This window comes from Carassius auratus, chromosome 4 (genome assembly GCF_003368295.1).
Source record: "Carassius auratus strain Wakin chromosome 4, ASM336829v1, whole genome shotgun sequence".
Taxonomy (NCBI): domain Eukaryota; kingdom Metazoa; phylum Chordata; class Actinopteri; order Cypriniformes; family Cyprinidae; genus Carassius; species Carassius auratus.
This window is the reverse complement of record NC_039246.1, coordinates 2,922,830-2,947,666: the sequence shown is the minus strand read 5'-3', so window position 1 is coordinate 2,947,666 and position 24,837 is coordinate 2,922,830. Positions and strand designations below refer to the sequence as shown.

Here is a 24,837-nt window from a genome sequence, read left to right as displayed (position 1 = left end):
CCAGGGGGGTTTGTCTTGCTGCTCTCCCTGCTCTGTCCAAGCATGGCTGCATGGACAGGCGTGTGGAGTGTTGCCCAGAACATAACCATACCGCCAACACTAACTGTATGCAGCATTTCTGTAATAAATATCCTTGACAGCAGTGGTCCTGAATGAAATTACAGTTAATTATTTAAAGGCTGCACTGTGATGCTTAAATTCTTTTTAGATGTCATTAAATGATTCATGCTTTAAATATGCATAACAATATATATTTTTTTTGATACATACATATTTTAACACTGACATTTTAGTGGGTAACTTCTGTAAATATATATATTAGTGGTGGGCCATTATCGGCGTTAACGTGCTGCGTTAACGTGAGACTCTTATTGGGCGATTTAAAAAAATATTGCCGTTAATTGAATCTCAAAGTTGGGTTGGGAGCTGGGTCTATGCTACAAGAGCTATGATGATTTTCACCTTGATATTTTAGCGCAGATGTATACCTAGCCGAATCTGTAGGGGGCGAGAACGAGTCTTTAAACCTGTGTGTATCCCTACTGTGAAATTACCACATCAAAAGTGATGTACTATCATGGATGCAGCGGTCCCACTTTATATTAAGTGGCCTTAACTACTATGTACTTACATCAAAAAATAAATAGAATGTACTTATTGTGTTCATATTGTATTGCAGCTTAAGGTTAGGGACAGATTGTGTGGTATGGGTAAGTTTAAGGGTATGTTAAGGAGTAAGGGATGGGTCAACGTGTAATTATACATGTAATTACAGAAATTAATTACAGATGTAATTATGTGCAGATATTTTTCAAATATGAGTACAATGTAAAACATGTATATACACAATAAGTGCATTGTACCAAATTAATAATTAAAATTTAACTACATAGTAGTTAAGGCCACTTCATATAAAGTGGGTCCGATGCAGCTAAGATGCTGCTGGGTTTGTCATGCATTTTGGAAACAGGAGATGAGCCCCTGGTCTAATGCACCACCTGGCTTCAGAAACCAGTTCCCAAAGATCTAACGTTACTTTTAGTCATTATTTTATTTAGGTAGAACACATATTCTGAATGCCTTCAGCAGAATTCAAATGAGCCATTTTGATCTAGATTAATTCCTAGATAACAATGAGATTAATCTAGATTTAAAAAAAATTAATCTATGCCCACCGCTATATATATATATATATATATATATATATATATATATATATATATATATATATATATATATATCAACCAATAATAACCAATCTCAGTCTTGTAAATCAAATCTAAACGTTTGAGTTTGTCCTGTGATAAGCTCATGTCGTAATTAACGGGTGGGACATGTCCCACTCCTCAGCACATGAACGCTTTACACACTAAACTGTTTGGGAACACGAGTGTTTATGGCTTATCTATGTATTTATTCACTGGCATTAGTAATCTCGGACCTTATAATACATTTTATTAAAGCAAACACACACACACACACACTCGTTTGTTTTTGTGAAAAGTGGGGACATCCCATAGGTGTAATGGTTTTTATACTGTAGAAACTGTATATTCTATGGCCCTTCACCAACCCTACACCTAACCCTAACCCTCACAGGAAACTTTGTGCATTTTTACTTTCTCAAAAAAACTCATTCTGTATGATTTATAAGCGTTTTGAAAAATGGGGACATGGGTTATGTTCTCATAAGCCACCCTCTCCTTGTAATACCTGTGTCATACCCATGTCATTATACAGAGTTGTGTCCTGATATGTCACAAAAACATGCCCACACACTCCTCCTGTCCCACCCACTTCTTCAAAGTTATCTAGACTACGCCACTGAGAAAGACCCATTTCTGAACACTGTGAACCAAAGCTTACAACTTCTGTCTTATTTATCGGTGAGTCCAGAATGTTCTTCTCATAATATGATGCTGTCATATTACCTATGTGTTTGATCTGTGTTTGCTATTTTAGTCGAGTTTATTGTGAGGTTTAACTAATGAATGGCTTACGTTTATCATAAAATGTAAAAAGTCAATATAGTAGACAGTAAATGAAGTTATGGAGAGAAATTTCTCTATTCACCTTCTTTTACCCGTTAGATTGGGCGGGTCATTTGTAAATGTAGGCTAATGTATGTCATTCTGCTATTTACAACTTTACAAAACAGCTTGTTTTGCTCCTTGATATTGCAAACTGGTGTTTCTTATCATGTTAATAACATGTATTGTCTCAGTGACACTTGTTGGCAGCACAAACAGTTTCCAGTTCTCTCTCTACAGTGGACAGAAGTCTTGCTCAATCTCGGGTTTTCCCCTGAACAATGTTCCTCACAGGAAAGTTGCATCATGAAATGCAAAAAATGAGTTGGAAAAGCCATTTGATGGTGAAACAACTAAATGCTCGGGAGTTGGTGACGACACAGAGTTAGAGATGGTGAATTTGTGAATACAATGACACGTGAAATAAATCACCCTCGTGTTTTAAATCAGAGAGGCTTGATTAAGTGCTGGAAATAATGGATGATGTAACAAAACAATTACAGTCATACATAGATGTAGTGGAGTGAAAACTCTATAACATCTTTCCCTAAATATTCAGCTTGCAGATCTCAGTTTAAAAAATTCAGTTTGTTTTATTCTATTCCATTCTATGGAGATCTGTAAAGCTGCAAAGACTAAAGTCTCAAATCCAAAAATATATTCTTTATAAAACTGAGACCCGTCCACGCCCTCCTGAAACAGCTTGATCTAACACAACCCCAGATCTCTATGTCACTATGAGGGAAGATTTGCATAGCGCCACCCAGATGTTCATGCAAAGAAAGAAGGCGTACTTTTTATTCTCATTGTAGTATTGTTGTTGCCGCCACTACCATGTCGTATACACGCTGTGTGTTTCACAGTGAAAGTGAAACTACTTTGATTGAAATTCCAGAAGAGGACAATATCCTCTTCGTCATACCTGGAGCTGATCCGTGCTGGTTGCTGAGGAAACACATCAACTTTGCACTGTGGATCGCTGAATCGGCTTTCACCGTGAATGAGGTGGAGTCCAGCCCAGGGTCGTCACATGTGGTTACTGCTTCGTAGAATGCACCTCTGCTCACTCAAGTCCGCGGTGTGTGACGGTGTTTCGTTGAGAAAGCGAAACTACTTCGTTTGGCCTTCCAAAAGAGAACACACCTAGAAATCATGTTTATATCACATTTATAATGGGTTTTATGTTCATGTTTCGTCGCTCCGGACGGACAAGTCATCACAATATGTAACTCAAGCCGCCTGTCACACGCTTGAGGCATTCAGCCAATCACAATGCACTGACAGCTGGCCAATCAAGGCACACCTCACTTTTCAGAATGATGAGCTTTGTGAAAATTGCCCGTTTCAGAAGGTGGGGCATAGAGGAGAAAAATAATGTGCAGTATGTAGAAAATAATGTGTTTATGTGGTGTAAGGTTAAAAAACACATTTCATTACACCAAACACACAAAATAATGTTCTTTTTAGCAGCATCGTATGACCCCTTGAAAATCATTTAGTTACATCAAGGATCAAACCAAATATAAGTATGGCCTAATGGTTAGCGAGTCGGACTTGCAATTGAAAGGTTGTGAGTTCGAGCAGGAATTGTAGGTGGGCGAGTGCATGTACAGCTCTCTCGCCACCTTCAAGAGCGCCACAGCATAAATGATGCCCACTGCTCCGGATGTGTGTTCACAGTGTGTGTGTTCACTGCTCTGTGTGTGTGCACTTCAGATGGGTTAAATGCAGAGCACAAATTCTGAGGATTGGCCACCATACTTGGCTGAATTGTCACGTTACTTTTTTTTTATTTTTAAATAGGACATTAATTAGGAGTTAAGAGACCTATTATACATATTCTTACAGTACATCTAACTATACATATATATGTGGGCATGTTTTTGTGACATATCAGGACACAACTCTGTATAATGACATGGGTATGACACAGGTATTACAAGGAGAGGGTGACTTATGAGGACATAACCCATGTCCCCATTTTTCAAAACGCTTATAAATCATACAGAATGAGTTTTTTTGAGAAAGTAAAAATGCACAAAGTTTCCTGTGAGGGTTAGGGTTCGGTGTAGGGTTGGTGAATGGCGATAGAATATACAGTTTCTACAGTATAAAAACCATTACACCTATGGGATGAACACACTTTTCACAAAAACAAACGTGTGTGTGTGTGTGTGAGTGTTTGTGTGTATATGTCCACCTATTAATACCTTCATATTGACACCACGGTTATAGAAACCATAAATATTATTCAGAAATGCAGTATAACAGTGCATTGCATAACAGACAGTTATTTCATGTAGTGAGAATGAATGCCAAAACTAAAGCAAGAAACCAAATTAACACAACAGTGGCCACACCTTCGTAATGCACATCATCCTGATGTTCTTCCACATCTTTATTAACTCAAATCTATTTATATCTTTCAAATAAAATTGGTGTAAAACAAATAAGGTGATTACATGTGTTTTAAAGTTGATATAATTTAAAATAATTCATACAAGATTACGAAGAAAGGTGTATACACGTTTTAACGTTGTAATGTCTGTTTTGTTTCATGTTCATGTTTTCATGTCTTTTATTTTGTTATTGTTTGTGTCATGCTTTGCTTGGCCTCTTGTCTTCATACGATTGGTTCCTCTTGTTCCTTGTGTCATGTCCCGATTGGTTTTCTTAGTCATGTGTCTTGTTTCCATTGGTTTGTTCTTGTCATGTGACCATCATTGTCTGTATAAGTTTTCATGTTTTTGTATTTTGTGCCTTGTCTTGTATTGACGTTATGTACTTATTGTCGGTGAGTCCTGTCTGTTTCATGCCAAGTCAAATCTGGTCAAGTCTTTGTTCAGTGTTGGGATTATTGTTTGGATGTTTGGATTATCATTTCTGTAAATAAACTGCATTGAGGTTCTTCTACGCTTGCCTTCAGTGGATTACTCATTACAAAAGTATACCTGCCAATGTAACATACCTCCAGGACTCTCATCTTCATGAGCCTCCCGGCGGTCTGCGCTGTGGCCGCAAGGAAAAAGACCAGTTAATAGCTACAGCTTGACACTGAAACTGAGCGCTCCTTACATATTCCTACGCAAACTTAAACGTAGCTTTAAATCGTGCAGATAACATCAGATTACAACACATACAGCAATAAAATAAAGTCAAAAATGAAACGTAACATACCATACTCTAATGGTTTTTCATCTTTACGAGTCTTTCACAGAGCCGGTTCCGAGGAAGTGTGTGATGATTTTTCTCTGTCATTTAGTACCATTGTATTTAGATTTACAGTAGGTGAATATTTTTCCACAAATCACAGAAAATCTAAAATAACACTGTACACAGTGTATACAGCAAGAAACCTAAGAAAACAGTAATAATACTGAAATAAAAAATGGTTTACAGTAGGGCTGTCACTTTTGTGAAAAAAACCATTTTCGATTTTTAAGACATAAGTGTTCATTGAATCGATCATAAAATCGATTTTCCATGTCTAAAAAAAACCTTTCCTTTTTCAAAGTCAAATAACAGACGAATCCAAAGAGAGCGCTGGAAAGCACAAGTCAGCAATATTTCTTATTTATTGGCATGAAGTTTCGTGCAGAACAGCAACAGGAGTGCAACATTCTCAAAAAAATTTATATGCAGAGTGGACCGCTGCCATAACAAAAAAAAACATCACTGCAGGCTTCAACCCGGCTGCATTTATGATTTAGGCAATTCAATCTCCAAGATTATTTTAAATAATGATTTAATCCATTTCAAACAACTGTTCAAAAAAATTAAACTTTAAATGGACTTGAGAACAGGCCATGTGTGTTTTTTTACTGAACGTAAACGACATTTAGGCTAGGCGGCACTGGGCAGGCATAAGGAAATGCACCAAAAGGCTAGGACCATTACAAATTTATTGGACAGGAAAACAAGTCGAACAACATTTCGGGGTCCAGAGAAGAGCATTTTTTATTTACTGTGTCCAGCTGTTGAGAAGACGTGCTCCGACCGCACTGATGTCCCAGGGACCAGAGGTGTCAAGTAACGAAGTACAAATACTTCGTTACTGTACTTAAGTAGAAATTTTGGGTATCTATACTTTACTTGAGTAATTATTTTTCAGCCGACTTTTTACTTTTACTCCTTACATTTTCACGCAAGTATCTGTACTTTCTACTCCTTACATTTTAAAAATAGCCTCGTTACTGCTTTATTCATTTAATTTGGGCTTGTTTTCATTCCGGCTTGTCATCATTCTAAAAAAAAAAAAAAAAAAAACGTATCCAGATAAATCGCGCCACCCGGATGGAGTGAATTTGATTGTGGTTGGATGAGAAGTATAAACAGATACCATTCCGACACCCTATTGATCTGTACGCGATCCATCGCACCTGCACATGACACAAATCACCTCACACTCCAGCAAGGAGTAGCCAGTTTTGGGTTCATCAAAAAATATATTTCTCCCCTTAAAGTTCATATGAAACCGGCGTCAGACCGGTCTCCTCCCGTCTTTCAGCGCGCTCTTCAATCCACAGACCGCGGCGCAGCAGCGTGAGCTCAAACAGAGACAGAGGACACAAGGTGTGTGTTTATCGATAGATTGTTAGAATATCCGTATCTGTGCAGTTCTTTGTCATAAATACAGTTTACAAAAGGTCACGAAGAAGCAGTCGCTTTCTCATCTACTGTAAAGTTTTCGCTTGTCACCACTCATCACACCACAGCCGTTTCCTCCAGCGACAATCTAGCCCTTAACACATATGAACGAACACATACTTTAATTAAACTTATTCATAAGTACTTTATACATACACTAGCTATTGTGAAAAAGTCTTAGGCATGTTAGTATTTTCACTTAAAAGAATGGTGTTGGGCTATTTATATATTTTGCTGTAGTGTGTCAGTAGAAAATATCAGTTTACATTTCCAAACATTCATTTTGCCGTTGTCAAACTGCTTGTTCATTCAAAATCGCACTAGATTATTATTAAAATTAATGGCAAACTGATATTTCCTACGGACACAATACAGCAAAGGATATAAATAACTGGCTTAAAACCCTTTTTTTGGGGTGAAAATACAATTTTTTCTTTTCCATAAGACTTTTGCACAGTACCGTATTTTAAAAACGTTGCTATTTTATAAAGAATGACCATACAGTAATTCACAGAACTGATTAAAGACAGTGACAGACAGCACTCATTTTAACTAAATATCAGAGTGAGTGACAGATATACAGTAGAAATATTATGTGTGGTTTTGTATTAAATAATGACCATTGTGAAATACATTTATTAGCCTTAGATTAAGGGAAGCACATTTTGGGAAATGAGAGCATCCAAGGTGAAATCGATGGATTTATTTTAACTATTTGTAATGTTCTTTAAAGTTATACATAGTTTTGTTGAGGTTCTTTTTTTAAAGTATCGGTTCAGGCACTGTTTAGGCGCCGGTACCTTTTAAAAGTATTGAAAAGGCACTGGACCCTACTTAAAAGTTATTATTTCTCACTGGCTCATTTACCAAATGGGTGTTTTCTCTTCCTCCTCCACAAATTAAGCTACTGTAGGTAGTTGCTGTAGCGAGACGTTTTAATAAATTATCGTTTGTGATTGTTGACGCGATTGACAATGTTGTGATAACTAGGCCCTACCAACTTTGTAACTCGTTCCCCCCCTGAACGCTGGACATAGCAGACGTATGTAGCGAATACAGGAAGCTATCAATCAAGAAGGTATCAGGATTATGAGTTATTTTTCGTTTTTGATAAATCACTTGGATTAATCATTAATTTTGACAGCACTATAATGTTTATTGTACAACTATACAAGGGTAATTGTTACTAAGCCTGCACCAATGTTCTTGTCCATTGCCCTCACAGATTCCTGCAGCTAAGCTTGGATGTACATTTTCATTCCATTAAAGGTTATTGATTACATGCCTCTGAAGTTTGACTTTTTGCACCATAACAATACTTATTCGCAACTAGTCATCATATCTCTAGCTCTTTAATATATTTGCATTGTACTAAAGTGCGTTCATTTTCAATGGGCATATATGCGGCTGAAACAGGTAGCCTAGTGCATCCCAAATTTTTCAACATGAACATTTTAATATAACATTATAGTCATTATGGCCTTTAGAAAAATGTTTTTTTGAGGAGGTGGGGTAGTGTACTATAGGCCCCTGTGGCACGGCCCAAGCTTTTGTTCTTAATGGCATTTTTTCCCTTACATTACTTTTACTTTTATACTTTAAGTAGTTTTTTAAACCAGTACTTTTACACTTTTACTTGAGTAAAAAGCTTGAGTTGATACTTCAACTTCTACAAAAGTCTTTTTAAACCCTAGTATCTATACTTCTACTTGAGTAATGAATGCCAATACTTTTGACACCACTGCCAGGGACACTCAGGTACAGCTGTGCAAGGTCTGTCAGTTTGCAATGGTCCTTTTCATAACTCAGAATCTCCTGTAACTAGATGCGTGAATGAGGCGAATTCGCGTCTACCGCTCCGCGAGACCTCCAGACCTCCAGACACGCATAAACGCATCTTAACATTGACTTAACATTGAAATCATTCGCGCCAGATGCTATATTCGCATGTGGTGTGAACGCAGAGAGGTCGCTTTAACGTCACTGGGTCTTGTAGGCGCGTAAAATTGCTGGTATTTTATATCTAGCTTTTGCAATGCAAACTGCACTTTCGGAATTCTTTATTTTCTTTTTCTGCTTGTTTTTGAGTTTTGTTACATCTATTTTTTGAATTGTTTAATTCTTTTTAAATGAATAGTGTACATATTTGGTTAAAATCGATTCCCTATTTTCATTTTCAAAACTTTTTGTGGTTGGTCCGATCGATTGTGCAATACAATACAATACAACTGATTGCAGCCCTAGTTTACAGTGATGCAGTTTGCTTGCCCTGACTATTGCACTCTCTGACCATCCAATCAAAGAAGGAGAAAATGCTGACATTATCGTACGCCTGCTAGATGGCCCTGGTGCTGCCAACTCAAAATCTGATTGGTTAAAGCAACAGTTTCATTGTCATTGTTTTTAAACTACAGACGGATCCACACTGTTGATTCTGAAGGCCCTAGACAGAATTCAGTCGTGGAAAAACACATACATATATATATATATATATATATATATATATATATATATATATATATATATATATGTGTGTGTGTGTGTGTGTGTGTGTGTGTGTGTATATATATATATATATATATATATATGTGTGTGTGTGTGTGTGTATATATATGTATATATATATATATATATATATATATATATATATATATATATATATAAACATAATATGTAACCATGTAAACATATTTACTCCACGAACATGGAAAACAGTGAGAACGGCATTTAACAGTTGTCTGTAGCAAAGTGTTCTTTTTCTTAGCTTTGATTATCTGTAACACTGCAAGTTGTCATTGAAAGAGCAAAAAGTTGGGCTAAGGGACAACATTTTCTGTCTCATAAATTGTGCGTTTACATTCAATTTGCGTTATCATGAAACCCATGACACACAACAAAAACACAGCTAAGATCACGGTGTCCTTAATTCACCGGTTGTTGATGTTTGTAAATGAAGCAAATAAAGACGTCGTTATTGGCTGCTATAGAGTTCCTGCTGCCGGTGCGAATGCAACCAGGAAAATAGCCAGAGGGGGAAATTGGCCCAAATCAAATGGTATTTATGAATGTAATTTATAAATGTCTTTGAAAAGAGCATCTGTTAATTGCCTTACAGTAAATGATGTAGATCAAATTAAACATGAGCTATTTTAAAATAATATTGTTCATGTTTTGATTTACTATGATTCTGTACAGGTCAGTTTGAGATTGAGAAACCAGAATGTCTCAACCTGTCATACCCATGAACTCTTCAACACTCATCATTCAGCTGCAACCAGCAACACAAACAGCACCTGGGACGACGGGAGCTTCACCTCTTCAAGGACTTCAGAAATTTCTGAAAGGAGAACCGAAAGCCCTTGGGGTGAGAAATGTCTCATAAGTAAGGGATAATGTACATCCAGCTGGTTGTTCTCGCAGAATAAACCCTGACAGGGTGATCGGGCCCCGATGCGAAGAGGGGGATGGATGAATATTATCCCACTTATTACACTTATTACTTGCCACATAAGTAAATAATTAGATGCAAAATATTGATTTGAGTTGAAATATTTGAATGCAAAGCTTCCGTGAAGACAGCAGTTGTGAGCAAGCGGCAAGTTCAAACTAGACGGACATTTAAGGGAAACAGTGCAGTCAAACCACACAACATTTCACCACAAAATAATTAAGGCAATAAAAGAATTAAGACAAAAATGTTTTTAAACCTTACCAGTTTGTTAGTTCTCATATAATCCATCACTGCGTACAAAACAACCGTAGCAAAATGGCAGCAGCTGGGTTTGTATGAAACGAGAGTGAGTACTGAGATATCAGGATGACATAATTAAACAAGTGTACACCATTTTGAATCAAGTTTTAATACTTTAATAGCGAAACATACACAAAGTTTCCACCAAGAAAAAAAATAGTTCAAGCAAGAGTACAGCACCGACTGCTGTTACCCAGATGAGCCCGTATTATAAGCTTTTACTGGTTGTTATCCAGGGATAATATACCTTGGAATGTCGCGACTTCAATACTTGAAAATGAAGAACAGAGATATACTGGTAGAAAGACTCTTGGAGTACCCTGAAGATGTGTTACATTTGGATGGCAAAAAACTCATAAGTAACTACAGACTGCCACGCAACTTATTACAGTTGTTACAGGAACTGCAACCAGCATTACAGAGACCAACAAAGCGTCATGGAGCCTTACTGGTAGTATAGTGCAAGTGACTAATGCATTACATTTTTTTTCGCAAAAGGCAATTTTCAAAGTGAAGTAGCTTCTATTAATTTGTTTACCTCATCAGCAGCTAGCGTAGTGTTGGTTGCTTGGTAACAGACCTGCGAGTGGATTGTCGAGCTTGATAATGTAATTTAAGATTCTTAATTAGAGATAAAAGACAGTTTTGTGAGATAGGATAAGAATCTCAAATCAAGTTAAGATTTGCTTCTGTAATACGTATTTCTGAAAAATCCTAATTTAACCTATCACATCTTAAGTTAAGACCTAAGATAAGAAACTTTCTGTAGCATGACCCCTGGACCACAAAACCAGTCTCAAGTCGCTGGACTATATTTGTAGCAATAGCCAAAAATACTTTGTAAGGGTCAAAATTATCGATTTTTCTTTTACACCAAAAATCATTAGGATATTAAATACAGATCATGTTCCATGAAGATAATTAAGTAGATTTCCTACTGTATATATATCATAACTTAATTTTTGATTATTAACATACATAGCTAAGAACTTAATTTGGATATTTTTAAAGGTGATTTTCTCAATATTTAGATTTTTTTGTACTGTCAGATTCCATATTTTCAAATAGTAATATCTCAGCCAAATATTGACACATTCTAACAAACCATACATCAATGTAAAGCTTATTTATTCAGCTTTCATGTGATTTATAAATCTCAATTTCAAAATTTTTTACACTGGTTTTGTGGCCCAGGGTCACATATACATATTTTTTATTTGTGTATTTCATTATGAATAAATTCTAAACAAGGAGCGGTGCACACATTTAAGGAATAGTTCACCCAAAAATTTGATGTTTATCTGCTTAACCCCAGGGCATCCAAGATGTACGTGACTTTGTTTCTACAGTTGAACACAAACAGAGACTTTTAACTCAAACTGTTGCAGTCTGTCATTCCTGTAATTTAAGTGGATGGGAATCACGGCTTTGAGAGAGAGAAAATATGCACAAACAAAATCAAATTAAACCCTTCAGCTCATGATGATACATTGTGCATGAGGCGTCTTCTTCTTGCTTTACTGCAGATCGCAGACTTATATGCGTCATGCTCCAGTTGAAGAAGAGGACGCGAACACGCTCAGAACAGTTCAGACATTAAGGTGAAAATCAGAGGTAAAAAACAATATAAATACTACTAATTTTCTTGCACAGACCGATCGTTTTGTGTCTTCACACATCAGTGTATCATCACAAGCTGCAGGGTTTAATTTGTGTATTTTTTATGACTCTCAAAGCAGTGATTCCCATCCACTTAAATTATAAGACTGACAGACTGCAACGGAAAAGATAAACATCAAATGTTCATTTTTGGGTGAAATATTCCTTTAATAAAATATACACAATATTTACTGAAGAATGTGACTCATTGTCTTGGTGGCAGTGCAGGAAGGGCACCATTATAAGATCAGGTTAATCAATTACAGAGTTAAATAGTAAAGTTTACAGTGGATCAGTCACAGAGAAGATAAATAATTTAAAGTAATCCAATCTTGCACATCTGCAAATACAATGACATTCATACAATGCTAATTCCAAACTTGCAAAATATATTTTGGGGGATATTTTTCTAGTGCAATCTTAAGTCCATAACTACAGCAGCCATATTGTATATTGTATATTTTATATTGTTCCGCTTTATGAAAGACTGTCATGCTACTCACACTTTCTGCGTTCTTTTTGTCACAGATGGTCCAGATAATGATCGGTGTGATGACTTCGCTGTTTGGCATTGTGTCTACAGTTTATGCTGAAACCGACTTTGTCTATAGTGGTATTCCTTTCTGGGGATCTCTCATCGTAAGAATCAATGATACAATTACGTTTTCTGTCTTTTATAATACAAGCTAAATATTCCAGTGCAAGCCTCAATTTTGTCCTTAATCTCTCTTCTCAGTACATTACCGCAGGCTCACTCTGCATTGCTGCAGAAAACAAAATTAATTCTCCCTCCAGATTTTGTTTGGTATGTACACAACCCTTATTTTTGGGGTCTAAGCACAAGCTGGAAGTACAGAAATAGTGTTCTGTTGTGTTTTTACTGTTTTCCTAGACTGGTTTATACTGATTTATTCTCGTCTTTTGTGTATCAATGACCATAATTCACAGTTTGATCTTCACATCCTGAATGCAACACCCACAATTAATGACCACTCTGGAGGCCTTTGCTGCCGTACATGCCGTACCATGAGTACAGCAGGCGCAATTATATTATGCAGCACCTGAAAATAGTCCCCAGTATGGCATGTATGGCAGCAAAATTCCTTGATTATTACGCCCGAATGAGAATGTAGTTCCTAGAAATTTGAGCCATAGAAAAATCACAACTTTTCATTTTCCGTCAGTCTTAGTACACAATGTAACTACAGAAGAGTCAAGTTTTATAAAGGAAAAATATCAAAACTCTTTGGTCATTTTTGAGCAAGATGCCAATGGTCTAATCAGATTCAATGATCAATGCTAAGCTAAGCAAAAAGTGCTACTGCCAGACCCGAAGATCAGCTGAATGGATTAGAAAACGGTAAAACTCAACTGGTTGTGTCACGATCGGTGATACAGGAATACACAGAGAGATCCAAGTGCGGGTATGATATTTATTAAGGGGTAATCCAAAGGGGTAAACAGTCCAGGCAGGGTCAAAACCAGAGTATCCAATAAACATGAAAACAGACAAGAACACATGGCAAGAGCAAGACTACGGAATAGCATTAAACATAAGACAAGGACTCCGTGACTCATACTCAGACAGACCGGGTATAAATACACAGAAGGTAATGAGGGAACTGGAGACAGGTGGGGAATAATGAATTAACCCCAACAAGGAGGAAGGTGACCAAATAAGGGAACAGACAGTTCATGAAGTGACAGACACCGTGGGAAAGGAGGACATATAGTGGAAACCCAGGGAACACAACCCAGACACTGTGACAGTTTGAGCCCAATTTAAAAAAAATAGTGGATACAGAAATAGTGTTCCTCGTAGACCTGTTATACTGTATTATGACAACACTTTTTTTTTATTAACCTACATTTCAATAGTATTCGCAATTAATCACAACATGAAAATTTGATACCAGCACATCCCTACACTGGAGCAGGCTCAGGGACTGGAGCTGACATTGGAGCGGACGACGGGCCTGAGAGTAGGGTGGCCGATGGGCTTGGCTTTGAAGCAACAGGCGGACGTGATATAAGAGCGCCCGGCGGGCTGGTTCTAGATTAGGGCCAGATGCTCTCCAGACACCGGAGGATCCCTTCCCTTCAACTTAGCCCTGTGGTGTCTGGGAGGTGAACGGGACGGTAGTAATTTCCCCCCAATCCGGAACAGCGAGTTGATGGTGGCATCGTCCAACGGTGTCACCTCGGTGAGCCACAGAATTCCCGGGCATACTCAACGAAAGGGAGATCTCTGTGGGCTAGGGCAGAGAACAGAGTGGCTACTTCCATGGTCATGTGGAGATAGCAGGGAAAAAAAACACTTTCAAAACGGGGAGAAAGGGTGCCGCATACTTTTGTAGGTCTAGTCTTTTGTCATGGTGCACCTACTGTGAGGAGACGTGGGTGAATCCAGAACAATCAGACTTTATTTACAAATACATGGGGAACATGCATGTAACACACAGGGATTGATGGTTAAAACTAGATGCTAGACTCAGGAAAACACAGGGCTAATAAACACAGGGAAAGTAATCAGTAAGAACTGAAACAGGTGGAGTAATTAATTAAAAACCATGGAAATTAAAAAGGGAACACCTGAAATCAAAGAACACATTCAACACGAGGGAGACACTAGGTCACAGGAGGGAACGTTTAGATTACATATGTAACCCTCATTCCCTTAAGGAGGGAGCTTTACAGATGTCTGTTAGCAAGGCACCATGGGCCAGCGCCCAGGAGGAGGCTACACTCCTAGTTGAGTGAGCTCTCACCCCTAGGGGCATGGCAGTTCTTGAGCCTGATAAGCTAGGATAACAGCATCCACAATCCAGTGGGATAACCTCTGCTTGGGGGCAGCCTTTCCCTTCTGCTGGGCTCCGTAACAAAGAGCTGGTCTGAGGTCCTGATAGACTGAGCTCTGTCTACATAAGTGTGGAGCACACGTACTGGACAGAGCCAGGGCTGGGTCTGCCTCCTCCGGGGGCAGCGCTTGCAAGTTCACCACCTTATCTCTAAAAGGAGTGGTGGAAACTTTGAATTGGCCGGCCTGAATTCCAGACAGGCTTCGTAAACTGAAAATGCCTGCAGTTCCCCGACCCTCTTAACCAAAGCCAAAGCCATCAAGAGCAGTCTTCAATGATAAAAACTTTAGCTCTACTGAGAGCAAGGGTTCGAAGGGAACCCTCTACAGTGCCGATAGAACAACTGCGATGTCCCAAGAGGGAACTTGATGAGGGCTATGCTGATTGAGCCTCCTGGTCCCTTTCAGGAACCTGATGACCAGACTGCTTCCCAAGAGACTTACTATCAACAGGGTCATGGTGACCCGAAATGGCAGCCACATAGACCTTCAGGGTGGAAGGAGAAAGCCTTCGTTCCAGCCCTTCCTGAAGAAAGGAAAGCACCAACCGGATCGGACATCTCCAGGGGTCTTCACGACGTGAAGAACACCAGGTAACAAAGAGGTTCCACTTCAAACTATAGGCAGGTCTGGTAGTCAAGACTCTAGCCGATGTGATGGTAGCTACCAACTGAGGTGGCAAGGTACCTAAACCTTCCGTGTCCCGTCCAGAACCCACAAATGTAGGTTCCAAAGATTGGGACACCGGTGCCAAAGGGTGCCCCCTTTCTGAGAAAGAAGGTCTTTCCTCAGAGGAATTGGCCAGGGAAGGGCTGTTGCGAGGAGTACAAGTTTGGGGAACCAGGTCCGGCAAGGGCAAAATGGCACAACCATGAGAACCTGCTTCTCGTCCTCCGTGATCTTGCATAATTTTGGTGCAAGAAGGCTCACTGGGGGAAACGCATACTTGCGCAGGCCCAGCGGCTAGCTGTGTGCCAGAGCGTCTGTGCCAAGGGTGCCCTCGGTCAGGGAGTAAAACAACTAGCACTGGGAATTTTCTTGCCAGACACCATACGCAACATGCCCGTTACACCTTGCACCCCAGCCCGTGGCAGAGGCATCTGTTGACACAACATGTCTGGACACTGGTTCTAGGGGAACGCCAGCCCGTAGAAATGAGTGGTCCAACCACGAGGTGAAGGTTTGGAGGCAGGCCAGAATGTCATTTGGAGTGTGCCCTGTTTCCATGCCCATCTTGGGACTCAGATTCGTGAAGCCAGTGCTGAAGAGGATTCATATGGAGCAACTCAAGCGGTATAACTGCAAATCTGTACTGATGCCTTTAGCTCGAAAGCAAACCGAAGTAACGTTCTGTGTCAAGGAAGAATGGAGACATGAAAGTATGCTACCTTCAGGTTGATTGCTGCAAACCAATCCAATAGACGAATGCATTCAAAAATGCGCTTGGGCGTTAGCATCTTGAACGGAAGTCTGTGAAGAGCTCGGTTCAAGGCACGCAAGTCCAGGATTGGCCATAACCCACCTGTTTTCTTGGGTACTATGAAGTAAGGGCTGAAAAGCCGGACTTCATGTCGGCTGGAGGGACAGGTCTATCGTGCCCTTTGCCAGCAGGGTCGCAAACTCTGCATGCATGAAAGGAGCATCCTTGCTCACCTGGGCGAACTGAATCGTGTAGCCAAGCCTGATCAGGTTTAGCCATAGGTGGCGCTCCTGGACCACCAAGGTGGACATCACCTGACCCAAGGAGCGTGCAGTAACCTCCATCGCCTGGAGAGCGAGCAGAGGTGCTCTGAGGACACAGTTGCATCACAACAGAGCACTCCACTGGGGGAATCCCAGCATATCCCTTGGCCACTCCACCATCAAGGGCAGTGAAGGCGGAGTAAGCACCAATATTGGCTGGTATATACTCCGAATATTTTGAGAATTCATGCCAAATTGCATCAAAGTTCCACCCGTAGGAGGCTCAACAGTCAACACTGTAAATGTAGGATTGGCAAAGTTGAAAATGAATATGAATCTTCACATGAAAATAATTATATCAAAACATGGCCACTACCAGCCAATCAAATTTCTAACTAATAACGTCAAGATGTGTCAAAACTACAGTTTTATCACACTTTTTTTTTTTTATGTTTTATTACTTTTCTATGTGGTGTTCCAAAGTGAAAAATTGTCATTCAGTGTAATGGTCTGGACTTTGATTTAACCATTACATCTTGAAATAAACGTTAAATTCCAAGTTAGAAAATACATCTGTTGTCTTGGCATTTACAAATAAGTGTTGGCTGCGTTATATCAAATGGACTATGTCTTATTGTTTTTTTAAATTAAATTAAATTAAATGTATTCATTTAGCAGACGCTTTTATCAAAAGCGACTTACAGAGCATTCAGGCTATCAATTTTTACCTATCATGTGTTCCCGGGGAATTGAACCCCCAACCTTGTGCTTGTTAACACAATGCTCTACCGCTTGAGCTACAGCAACACTATACTTTTAAAGTTATGAAATTACCAGGACACTTTTGTGCCGAAAATGCAGTTTGCCAGAGGTCGTTCAGTGTAACAGGAACAAGAAGCCATTCTGAAATGATATAAAAACTGATAGTCATGCAGCAGTCTGTGACATCATCAGATGGCACCCTAAAGACTGTGTGGTGCTGCAGGAGCAATGGCACTATTATCTCTAACAAACTATGGTCATCCAGCATTCAGCATAACATATATATTTATGTAAAAATTAAACAATACTTGTCCTGACCTTTACTGATTAAATTACTAAAAAGAATATGTGATCATACTAAAGTTTATTATATTTTAAATGACATTCACTTCCCTACAAAAACTTCTTGCTGACAAATGGGTAAAACCTAGACATTCACTTCCCTACAAAAACTTCTTGCTGACAAATGGGTAAAACCTAGTGGTTTGAAGGATATTAGCAAAGTATAAAGATTTATTTATACTTTAAATTAAAGTTAATTGGTATGAGGCATGCACTATGATGCTTAAATATTGTCTCTTATAATGTCATCAAATTATTGATGTTTAAAATATGGTTCAGAATATTGTTAAACTGAATGACATTTTAGTGGGTGTCTTCTGTAAATTGTACTATAAAATGCATGATAGTCATTATTTTTTGTTTAGCAAAATATAAAGTTAAAGAGGACACATACTAATGTATGGGGAGAAACTAAATTTAAAGCTGTATTACAATTTTATGTTTTTAGTGCTTGAAACACATTTCGTCTTTGATCTATGTACATTAAAATGCTAACACAATGTTTTAAAATTCTTGCTAATTTTTTAATCTGTTTTGTGTGCTTTTTCTGCCTATAGGTGAATGCTTCACTGGGAATGAACATTTTCAGTACGATAACCGCAGGCATTGCCATTATTTTACTTTCACTAGATTTTCTTATAAGGCGATACTATTACTGCAGTGATTCTTTCTGTCCTTCAGGGGCAATGTATAAGGTATGTTATCAACTTTCATATTCACAATTAACATCAAATTGTGTCAAAATGGAAATATTTAATATTCACAGTAAGATTAGTGTCTGGTCAGTACACAAGCCTTTATCTGCACTCTTCTGTTCACTGTTTTTATCAAGCATTTCAAAAGTAGTTTATAGATCATTTATAGTAAAAGAAGTCATTGAAATTATACGTTAATTGTAAACTCAGTCTAGTTTGACATATCAGGGCCAGATTTACTAACAGCTTGTGCCAGTGCAAACCCTCATTTGGTGTTAAAAACTTCTGTCAACATTTACTAAAGGGCAGTTATTTCAGGGCTAATGTTCCTGCATGCATGCATTTGTAAGAGTTTCCCTTTCAGACACAAAATTATTTAAATGATGGTAGATTCTTTAAATGATTGCTGAGCTTTGGTTGTACAAGTGTGAGTACCCTGCAAACAGGGGACGTCCCCCGGACGTTCCGAACATCCGCTTAGGTCTGCAGTATGTCCGATTTATAACGTTTGCTGGCGGACATTCAGAGGACATCCGTGTTTGGTCCTCTTTTGGACGTTCAGAGGACATTTGTCCGAGCCAGTGTGCGAACGTCCCAGTTTCGTCCCTCATCTGCCATTTCCATTCTTGAACACTTGAACAATCCAGTCCGTTATCCCTTATCATCAGACCTGACCAGTGTTGGGCAGTAACTAGTTACATGTAACTAAATTACATAATTTAATAGCAAAATTAATGTAACTGTAATCTGTTACAGTTACTGAGAAAAAAAGTGTTATTAAATTAGTTACTTTAAAATGTTCACAAAGGAAGTTACTTCTGAATATATTCACACATATACATATTTAAAATATGAGACACCAATGTTTCTGGAGTTGAAGACACAGATTATGACATGTTTATTCCATAACAGTTTTATTTGCTATTTTGGTTTATGGAATTTTTTTTTTTTTTTTTTTTTTTTTAGATTAACTGCCTTTATTCCAAGGCATTGTTAGATGCCAGTGTTTCCTGTCATAGCTATGCAAAGATTTGATTCCAAAAACAGTATTATAGATATTAAACTATATCTTATGATTTTAAATTTGTATTTAACTTCAAAAAGACTGCAAAGTAAAAAGAGATGCTAAAGTCCTATTTTGAGGTGGTTGTAATTTACAATTAAATTATCATAATCTTAATTCAAGTGAAGAAGGATTCTGAAAGTCTGACAGTAATCAGTGTTGAGTACCACTGTAACTTTAACCCTGCCTGCTTTAAAATAATTAAATTGATATAATTAACATTTAAAAACAATAAAATGTAATCAGTTACATTACTTGAATAAAGTCACTGAAACAGTTACACTACATATTAGATTTTAAATAAGGTAATTCTTAATCAGTAACCTATAACATTTCCAAAGTAACCTTCCCAACACTGGACCTGACACCTCAGACTCAGACAAAGAGAGTTGACAGAATTAAACTAAAATATAAACTCATATTGGATTTTAAAGGGTTTCATTGCCTAAAACAAAATCATAAAAAAAAAGTAATAACAGAATGCAAAAAAAAATATATATTTTTTTTATTTGCAGATTGATATTATTTCTCTTTACCATAAAGATTTGAATACATTGTAAAATAAAGTTAATGTTAAATTAATAATTTTCATTTGTCATTAAATCAGGGGTCTGTTTTCAGCATTTAATCATCAAAATCATGATGCCTTTCAATAATATAATTGAACATATAGCTTCAATTAGGTTCATGCATGAATGAAGAAAATAAGGTTAGATCCCAGGATGTTCTAGAGTGATGAATGCAGCCAAGGAAAACATGAAGAATAGAAAGTGGAAAATAACACAGGTAAGACAAATAATTTAATTGTTTTCATTTACGTATTAAATGGTTTATTTGTGCTATATAAATAAACTTGTACTGTATAAACTGTTAGTAAGCAGACAAGAAAAGTTATTTAGGAAATACATTATTTTAGTTATTGCATTTAGGGCTGTTATACTACATGGAGCTCTAATAAAAAAGTAATATAGCCACACTGAAGATTGGATCCAAGCAGTCAATCAGTTGAGCACATGAACGAATGACGTCACTTAGGGCACGTGGCATATATCAATGGCAACGCTCAGGCTAATGACAGTTAACGTTCATCCAGTGATGATTTTCTCAGACACTGCCTTGAGTTTTCGGTATTTATTATTTTATATTATTAGACATTATAGCTACCGTAACTACTGTTTATCTCCTAATGCTTACATTAGATGAAGTTTACCTTTTTAAACCTTTACTGAAGTTGTCCCACGCGGCTGCTGAGGTTAGGCTATGTGAACACTTTCTAAGCTAATATTAGCTTGTGAAGCTGAAATTATTAAACATATATAATACTGGCAGATATTGAACTTAAATATTTAATTTCCATATGGTAAAAATACACTGTATTTCTGCCTATATGCGGCAAAAAGGCATATGTCCGCTAAATTTCGGACCACTTGGTCTAAATCCAAACTGTCAACAGTCTTTACAAATCTTTTGTCAATGTATAAACAATAGTCCTAGACATATAAAGTCATAACACTACTGAATGTGTTCATTTTCTTGTTTTAGGGTAGAAGACAATGGGAAGAAATGCCATCAACTAACCACAGCTGACAACCAGAGACACATGGACACACACACACACACACACACACACACGAAAAGAGCACTGCAACTGTACAATTGTTCAATTAAAATAAACTTATTTTGCTTCATACAACCTGTCTGTTGTCTTTGATTAGCCTTAAAGTACAATAAAATGACATTTAGAGGATTTAAAGACTCAAACGTCCCGAATGGCCGCTGCAAGTCCTGTGAACATCCCGTGAATGACCGGAGGATGTCTTCGTGAATGTCCGCTCGACGTTAAGCAGACCCTACACGCTGACGTCCGGGGGACGTTCGCAGAGGCCATTTAGGGGACGTCCTGGAGATATTGTTTTGTTAGCTGGGTAGAAATGATCTTGGATTATTTGCTAATTTTGATTTTTCTCTCAGACTCTCTTCTATGGAATCAGAGGTGTATTAATATTATTTGCTGTGCTCGAGTTTATCATCTCCATCTGTCTGTCAGCATTTGCCTGTAAAGCCAGTGCCTACAGTTCTCCTGCTCTGGTGAGTAATGAGCCAAATCAGGAAACTTTGTATTTGTGTGTGCGTGTTAATTGAACTGATATGTATATAAAATGGATATACCATATTTTTTGGACTATAAGTCACACCTAAGTATAAGTGCCATCAGTTCAAAAAATATGTCATGACGAGGAAAAAAACATATATAAGTCGCATCCATTTAGAACCAAGAGAAAACATTACCGTCTAGAGCCGCGAGAGGGCGCTCTATGTCTTCAGTGTAGACTACAGGAGCAATGAACAGCATAGAGCGCCCTCTCGTGGCTGGAGACGGTAATGTTTTCTCTTGGTTCATGTCAAATTAATTTGGATAAATAAGTCGCACCTGACTATAAGTTGCAGGACCAGCCAAACTATGAAAAAAAGTGTGACTTATAGTCCGGAAAATACGGTAATTAATTTTAAGGCTGTTGAAACTTGAGTTCACGCTTTACAAGAACAAACACTATGTTACAATACAAATATTTATTAAAGTTCTTTAATCTCAAATGTTCAAACACACAAGTTCTTAACTTGTAAAGTTATTGAGTTATATTGTCCTGTCCACAGAAATGTTTGAATTTATGTAAGTGAGCTCAGCACACAAAAGTGACGTAGATGTGTAATCTGGAGCAGTGATTAGCGACCGTGGCTGGAGAGTACGCATCAGATTTCTGATCTTTTCTCAGTATTATTCATGAGAACGAACTCTTATCATCCAATCACTGTGCTGTGACATGAAAGAGCTTCCATGCTGTCCTTTCAGCTCTGTAAACATGACCGTAATAATGTTTAATATGTATAAAGAAAACATTAAAACTGAAGGCGACAGGTTAAGTAAAATATAATGAATGTAATACAATGCTTCTCTCTAGAGATATTTTTTCTAGCTGACTATCAAGTTTATGTACAATGAATGTTTTTCCTGAGGTAAATGTGACTTTACGTGACATTGTTCATGTGTTTTACTGACGTCTTTTCTGTGGCTAAAAAAAAATGTATAGTTTGTATTTTGTGATAAAATTGACAGAATTTGAAAGCTGATCATTTATTTCTGACTAAGGTAAAAACTCACACAAAACTCATTGTGATTATTGGATGGCAGGTTTTCTACAAAATGAATGGACTTAAAGATGTGAAATATTTATTTGCGTCCAGCTGGTGCAACTGGCCCTTGATCTCTAGGATGCCCCCTAAAAATATCATTACAAGCGACTCTGTATTGTAAATAATATAATGTACATATAATTAAAATAATTGTGTAAGTAGTAAAACAATATAAAAGCAAAAAAGTGTTTCAAGTTCAGAAATGTTTTAAGTCCCCCCTCCCTTGCCTCACAGTGGTTCGGTCCACTGCCTGCTTTCTCCCTTTACCTCACTGATAAAAACGAGTCCAATACGAGAGAGCAAAGTTCCTTAGTAGTTATGTGTAAGTAAATTAGGCTGTCAAGTCTCTTTAATACAGACGATGCTAAAATGCATAATAAAATAAATGCATAATAAATTAGTCATTACAAAAAATTATGAAATCCGATGTGTTTTTCTATGAGCATGTAAGGTTACCAGTTAATACCGTAGCTTGTCACTCACTACAACTAACACATGCATGAACTGATATTAGGCTAAAGTGGTGGGCTTGCTCTGGTTGAATATCTAAATAAGAGACATCCTTGGTCCCAGACATAACCTAAAATACTATGTGGAGGACGCAAAATAATTCAGTAATTATAATATGACTGCATGGTGAACCTATGAGCCAAACTCATATTTAAACATGGTCTCCATGCTATCTGCTCATATCTGTCCTCACAAGTACAATTTTGGCTGTATTATTTGTGTCCCCTTCAAACATTATGTATTATTATTTGATTATTTAAATCTCCTTTTGAAAAAGACATGCTATAGTTGTATATAATTATACATGATATCGTTATATAGGCTATATATCTGTTAATAATACACATTTTAAAACTGTATTGCAAACCTGCTGCCGTCATAATAAAGACCCATTTTAAATGCGTGCTTTTCTTCTCTTTCTGCTCCCAGTTGCTGTGAGCAGTTATGAAGGATTGTTCTTTTAAATACTTTCCAGCATTTAGGAAATAAATATGTATGCAAATTACACCAAAGTACAACAGTTAACGTACCTTATGGTGTTCAAGTGTGCTCAAAAAGGGGTTAAGCACTGAATGTCGAATCGATTTCTTCTTGTAAACTAGAGATGTGGATTCGGACGGCAATTAAATTACAACACAACCTTGCTGTTTGTCAAACAACAGTAGACTAGGTAATTCGGGCGGGATTTTTACAGGGGTGGTGTGAGAAAAATACTGACATCCTGGATTTGGATGGCAATTAAATCACCGACTACCCCCTGTAAATGGTGAAAATCACTAACATCCCCCTGAGAAACAATTACCATCTGAATAATGCTTTGGATGTGACATTTCATCTCAGATTTCATCATTATGTTTAGGTGTTTGTGTCTCATTATCCCCACGACGTTAGTTCAGGTCTTTGTGTTTGATTGTCCAGACTCATCAGGATTAGGTCTTCTTGTGTGTTGGATTTTACATTTATGGCATCTCACAGTAAAAAGGAATTAACCATTATATGTGTTTTATTTTTAAACCATAGGTGCAGTTTGTGCAGTCCTCTGATTTAATACGTTTCCATGATCATAACAGCTCAGAGGTAAGAAAAGCCTGATCCCCAGTCTAGCTGGACTTTGAGTAAAATAGTAGTAAAAAGAATATATATATATATATATATGTGTGTGTGTGTGTGTGTGTGTGTGCGTGTGTTGTTGTTGTTTTTTTGCAGACACCTGTAGCCAGCAGCTCTTCCATTCATCACCAGTCTGCAGACACTCCTCCACAATACAGTGAATCCAAATAAATATGAATAAGTGGGCTGTTACCTTATGAAACAAAATATATGTGGGAATGTATTAGAAAAATGTAATGCAATATATTAAATAATATATATATTATATATTAATATATATAGATTTTTATATATTGTTATTTTCATCTTATGTTTTTCAACATATATACTGCATCATAATTGTACATGTAATAGCTTTATTAAAACACTCGATTTCAATTTAAAAAATTAATGCTTAAGTTCACATCATATAGCTGAACGCAAACCTTTCTCTCACTTTAATGTTTGGATAGTTACACATTCAGTATAAGAAAATATCTGTGATGTATAAAAGAAAACTGTACTGAAAATATAAATAAAAGTTTTGGACTTTAAGA

At 37.4% G+C, this 24,837-nt stretch overlaps 1 protein-coding gene across 2 annotated transcripts; it reads left to right on the top strand.

Moving 5' to 3' along the window:
• Window positions 1-1,800: 1,800 nt before the first annotated feature.
• On the top strand, window positions 1,801-24,837 carry LOC113067173 (membrane-spanning 4-domains subfamily A member 4A-like). 2 transcript variants are annotated; one of them, XM_026239468.1, is made up of 8 exons: window positions 1,801-1,886; window positions 9,873-10,041; window positions 12,616-12,726; window positions 12,824-12,892; window positions 18,289-18,426; window positions 21,461-21,577; window positions 24,212-24,268; window positions 24,398-24,837. In XM_026239468.1, exons 2-8 carry the CDS (start codon window positions 9,898-9,900, stop codon window positions 24,470-24,472), a joined length of 711 nt encoding a protein of 236 aa, XP_026095253.1. In that variant the 5' UTR covers window positions 1,801-1,886; window positions 9,873-9,897; the 3' UTR covers window positions 24,473-24,837. The 2 variants fall into 2 exon arrangements, with proteins under 2 accessions (XP_026095253.1, XP_026095262.1); XM_026239477.1 differs by lacking the exon at window positions 12,824-12,892.

Bases quoted from the DNA above. Each gene is read 5' to 3' on its own strand.
- LOC113067173 (XM_026239468.1), top strand. From the start codon at position 9,898: ATGTCTCAACCTGTCATACCCATGAACTCTTCAACACTCATCATTCAG. The intron at 10,042-12,615 runs GTGAGAAATGTC...TTTTTGTCACAG, and splicing joins GAGAACCGAAAGCCCTTGGG to ATGGTCCAGATAATGATCGG. The intron at 24,269-24,397 runs GTAAGAAAAGCC...GTTTTTTTGCAG, and splicing joins ATGATCATAACAGCTCAGAG to ACACCTGTAGCCAGCAGCTC.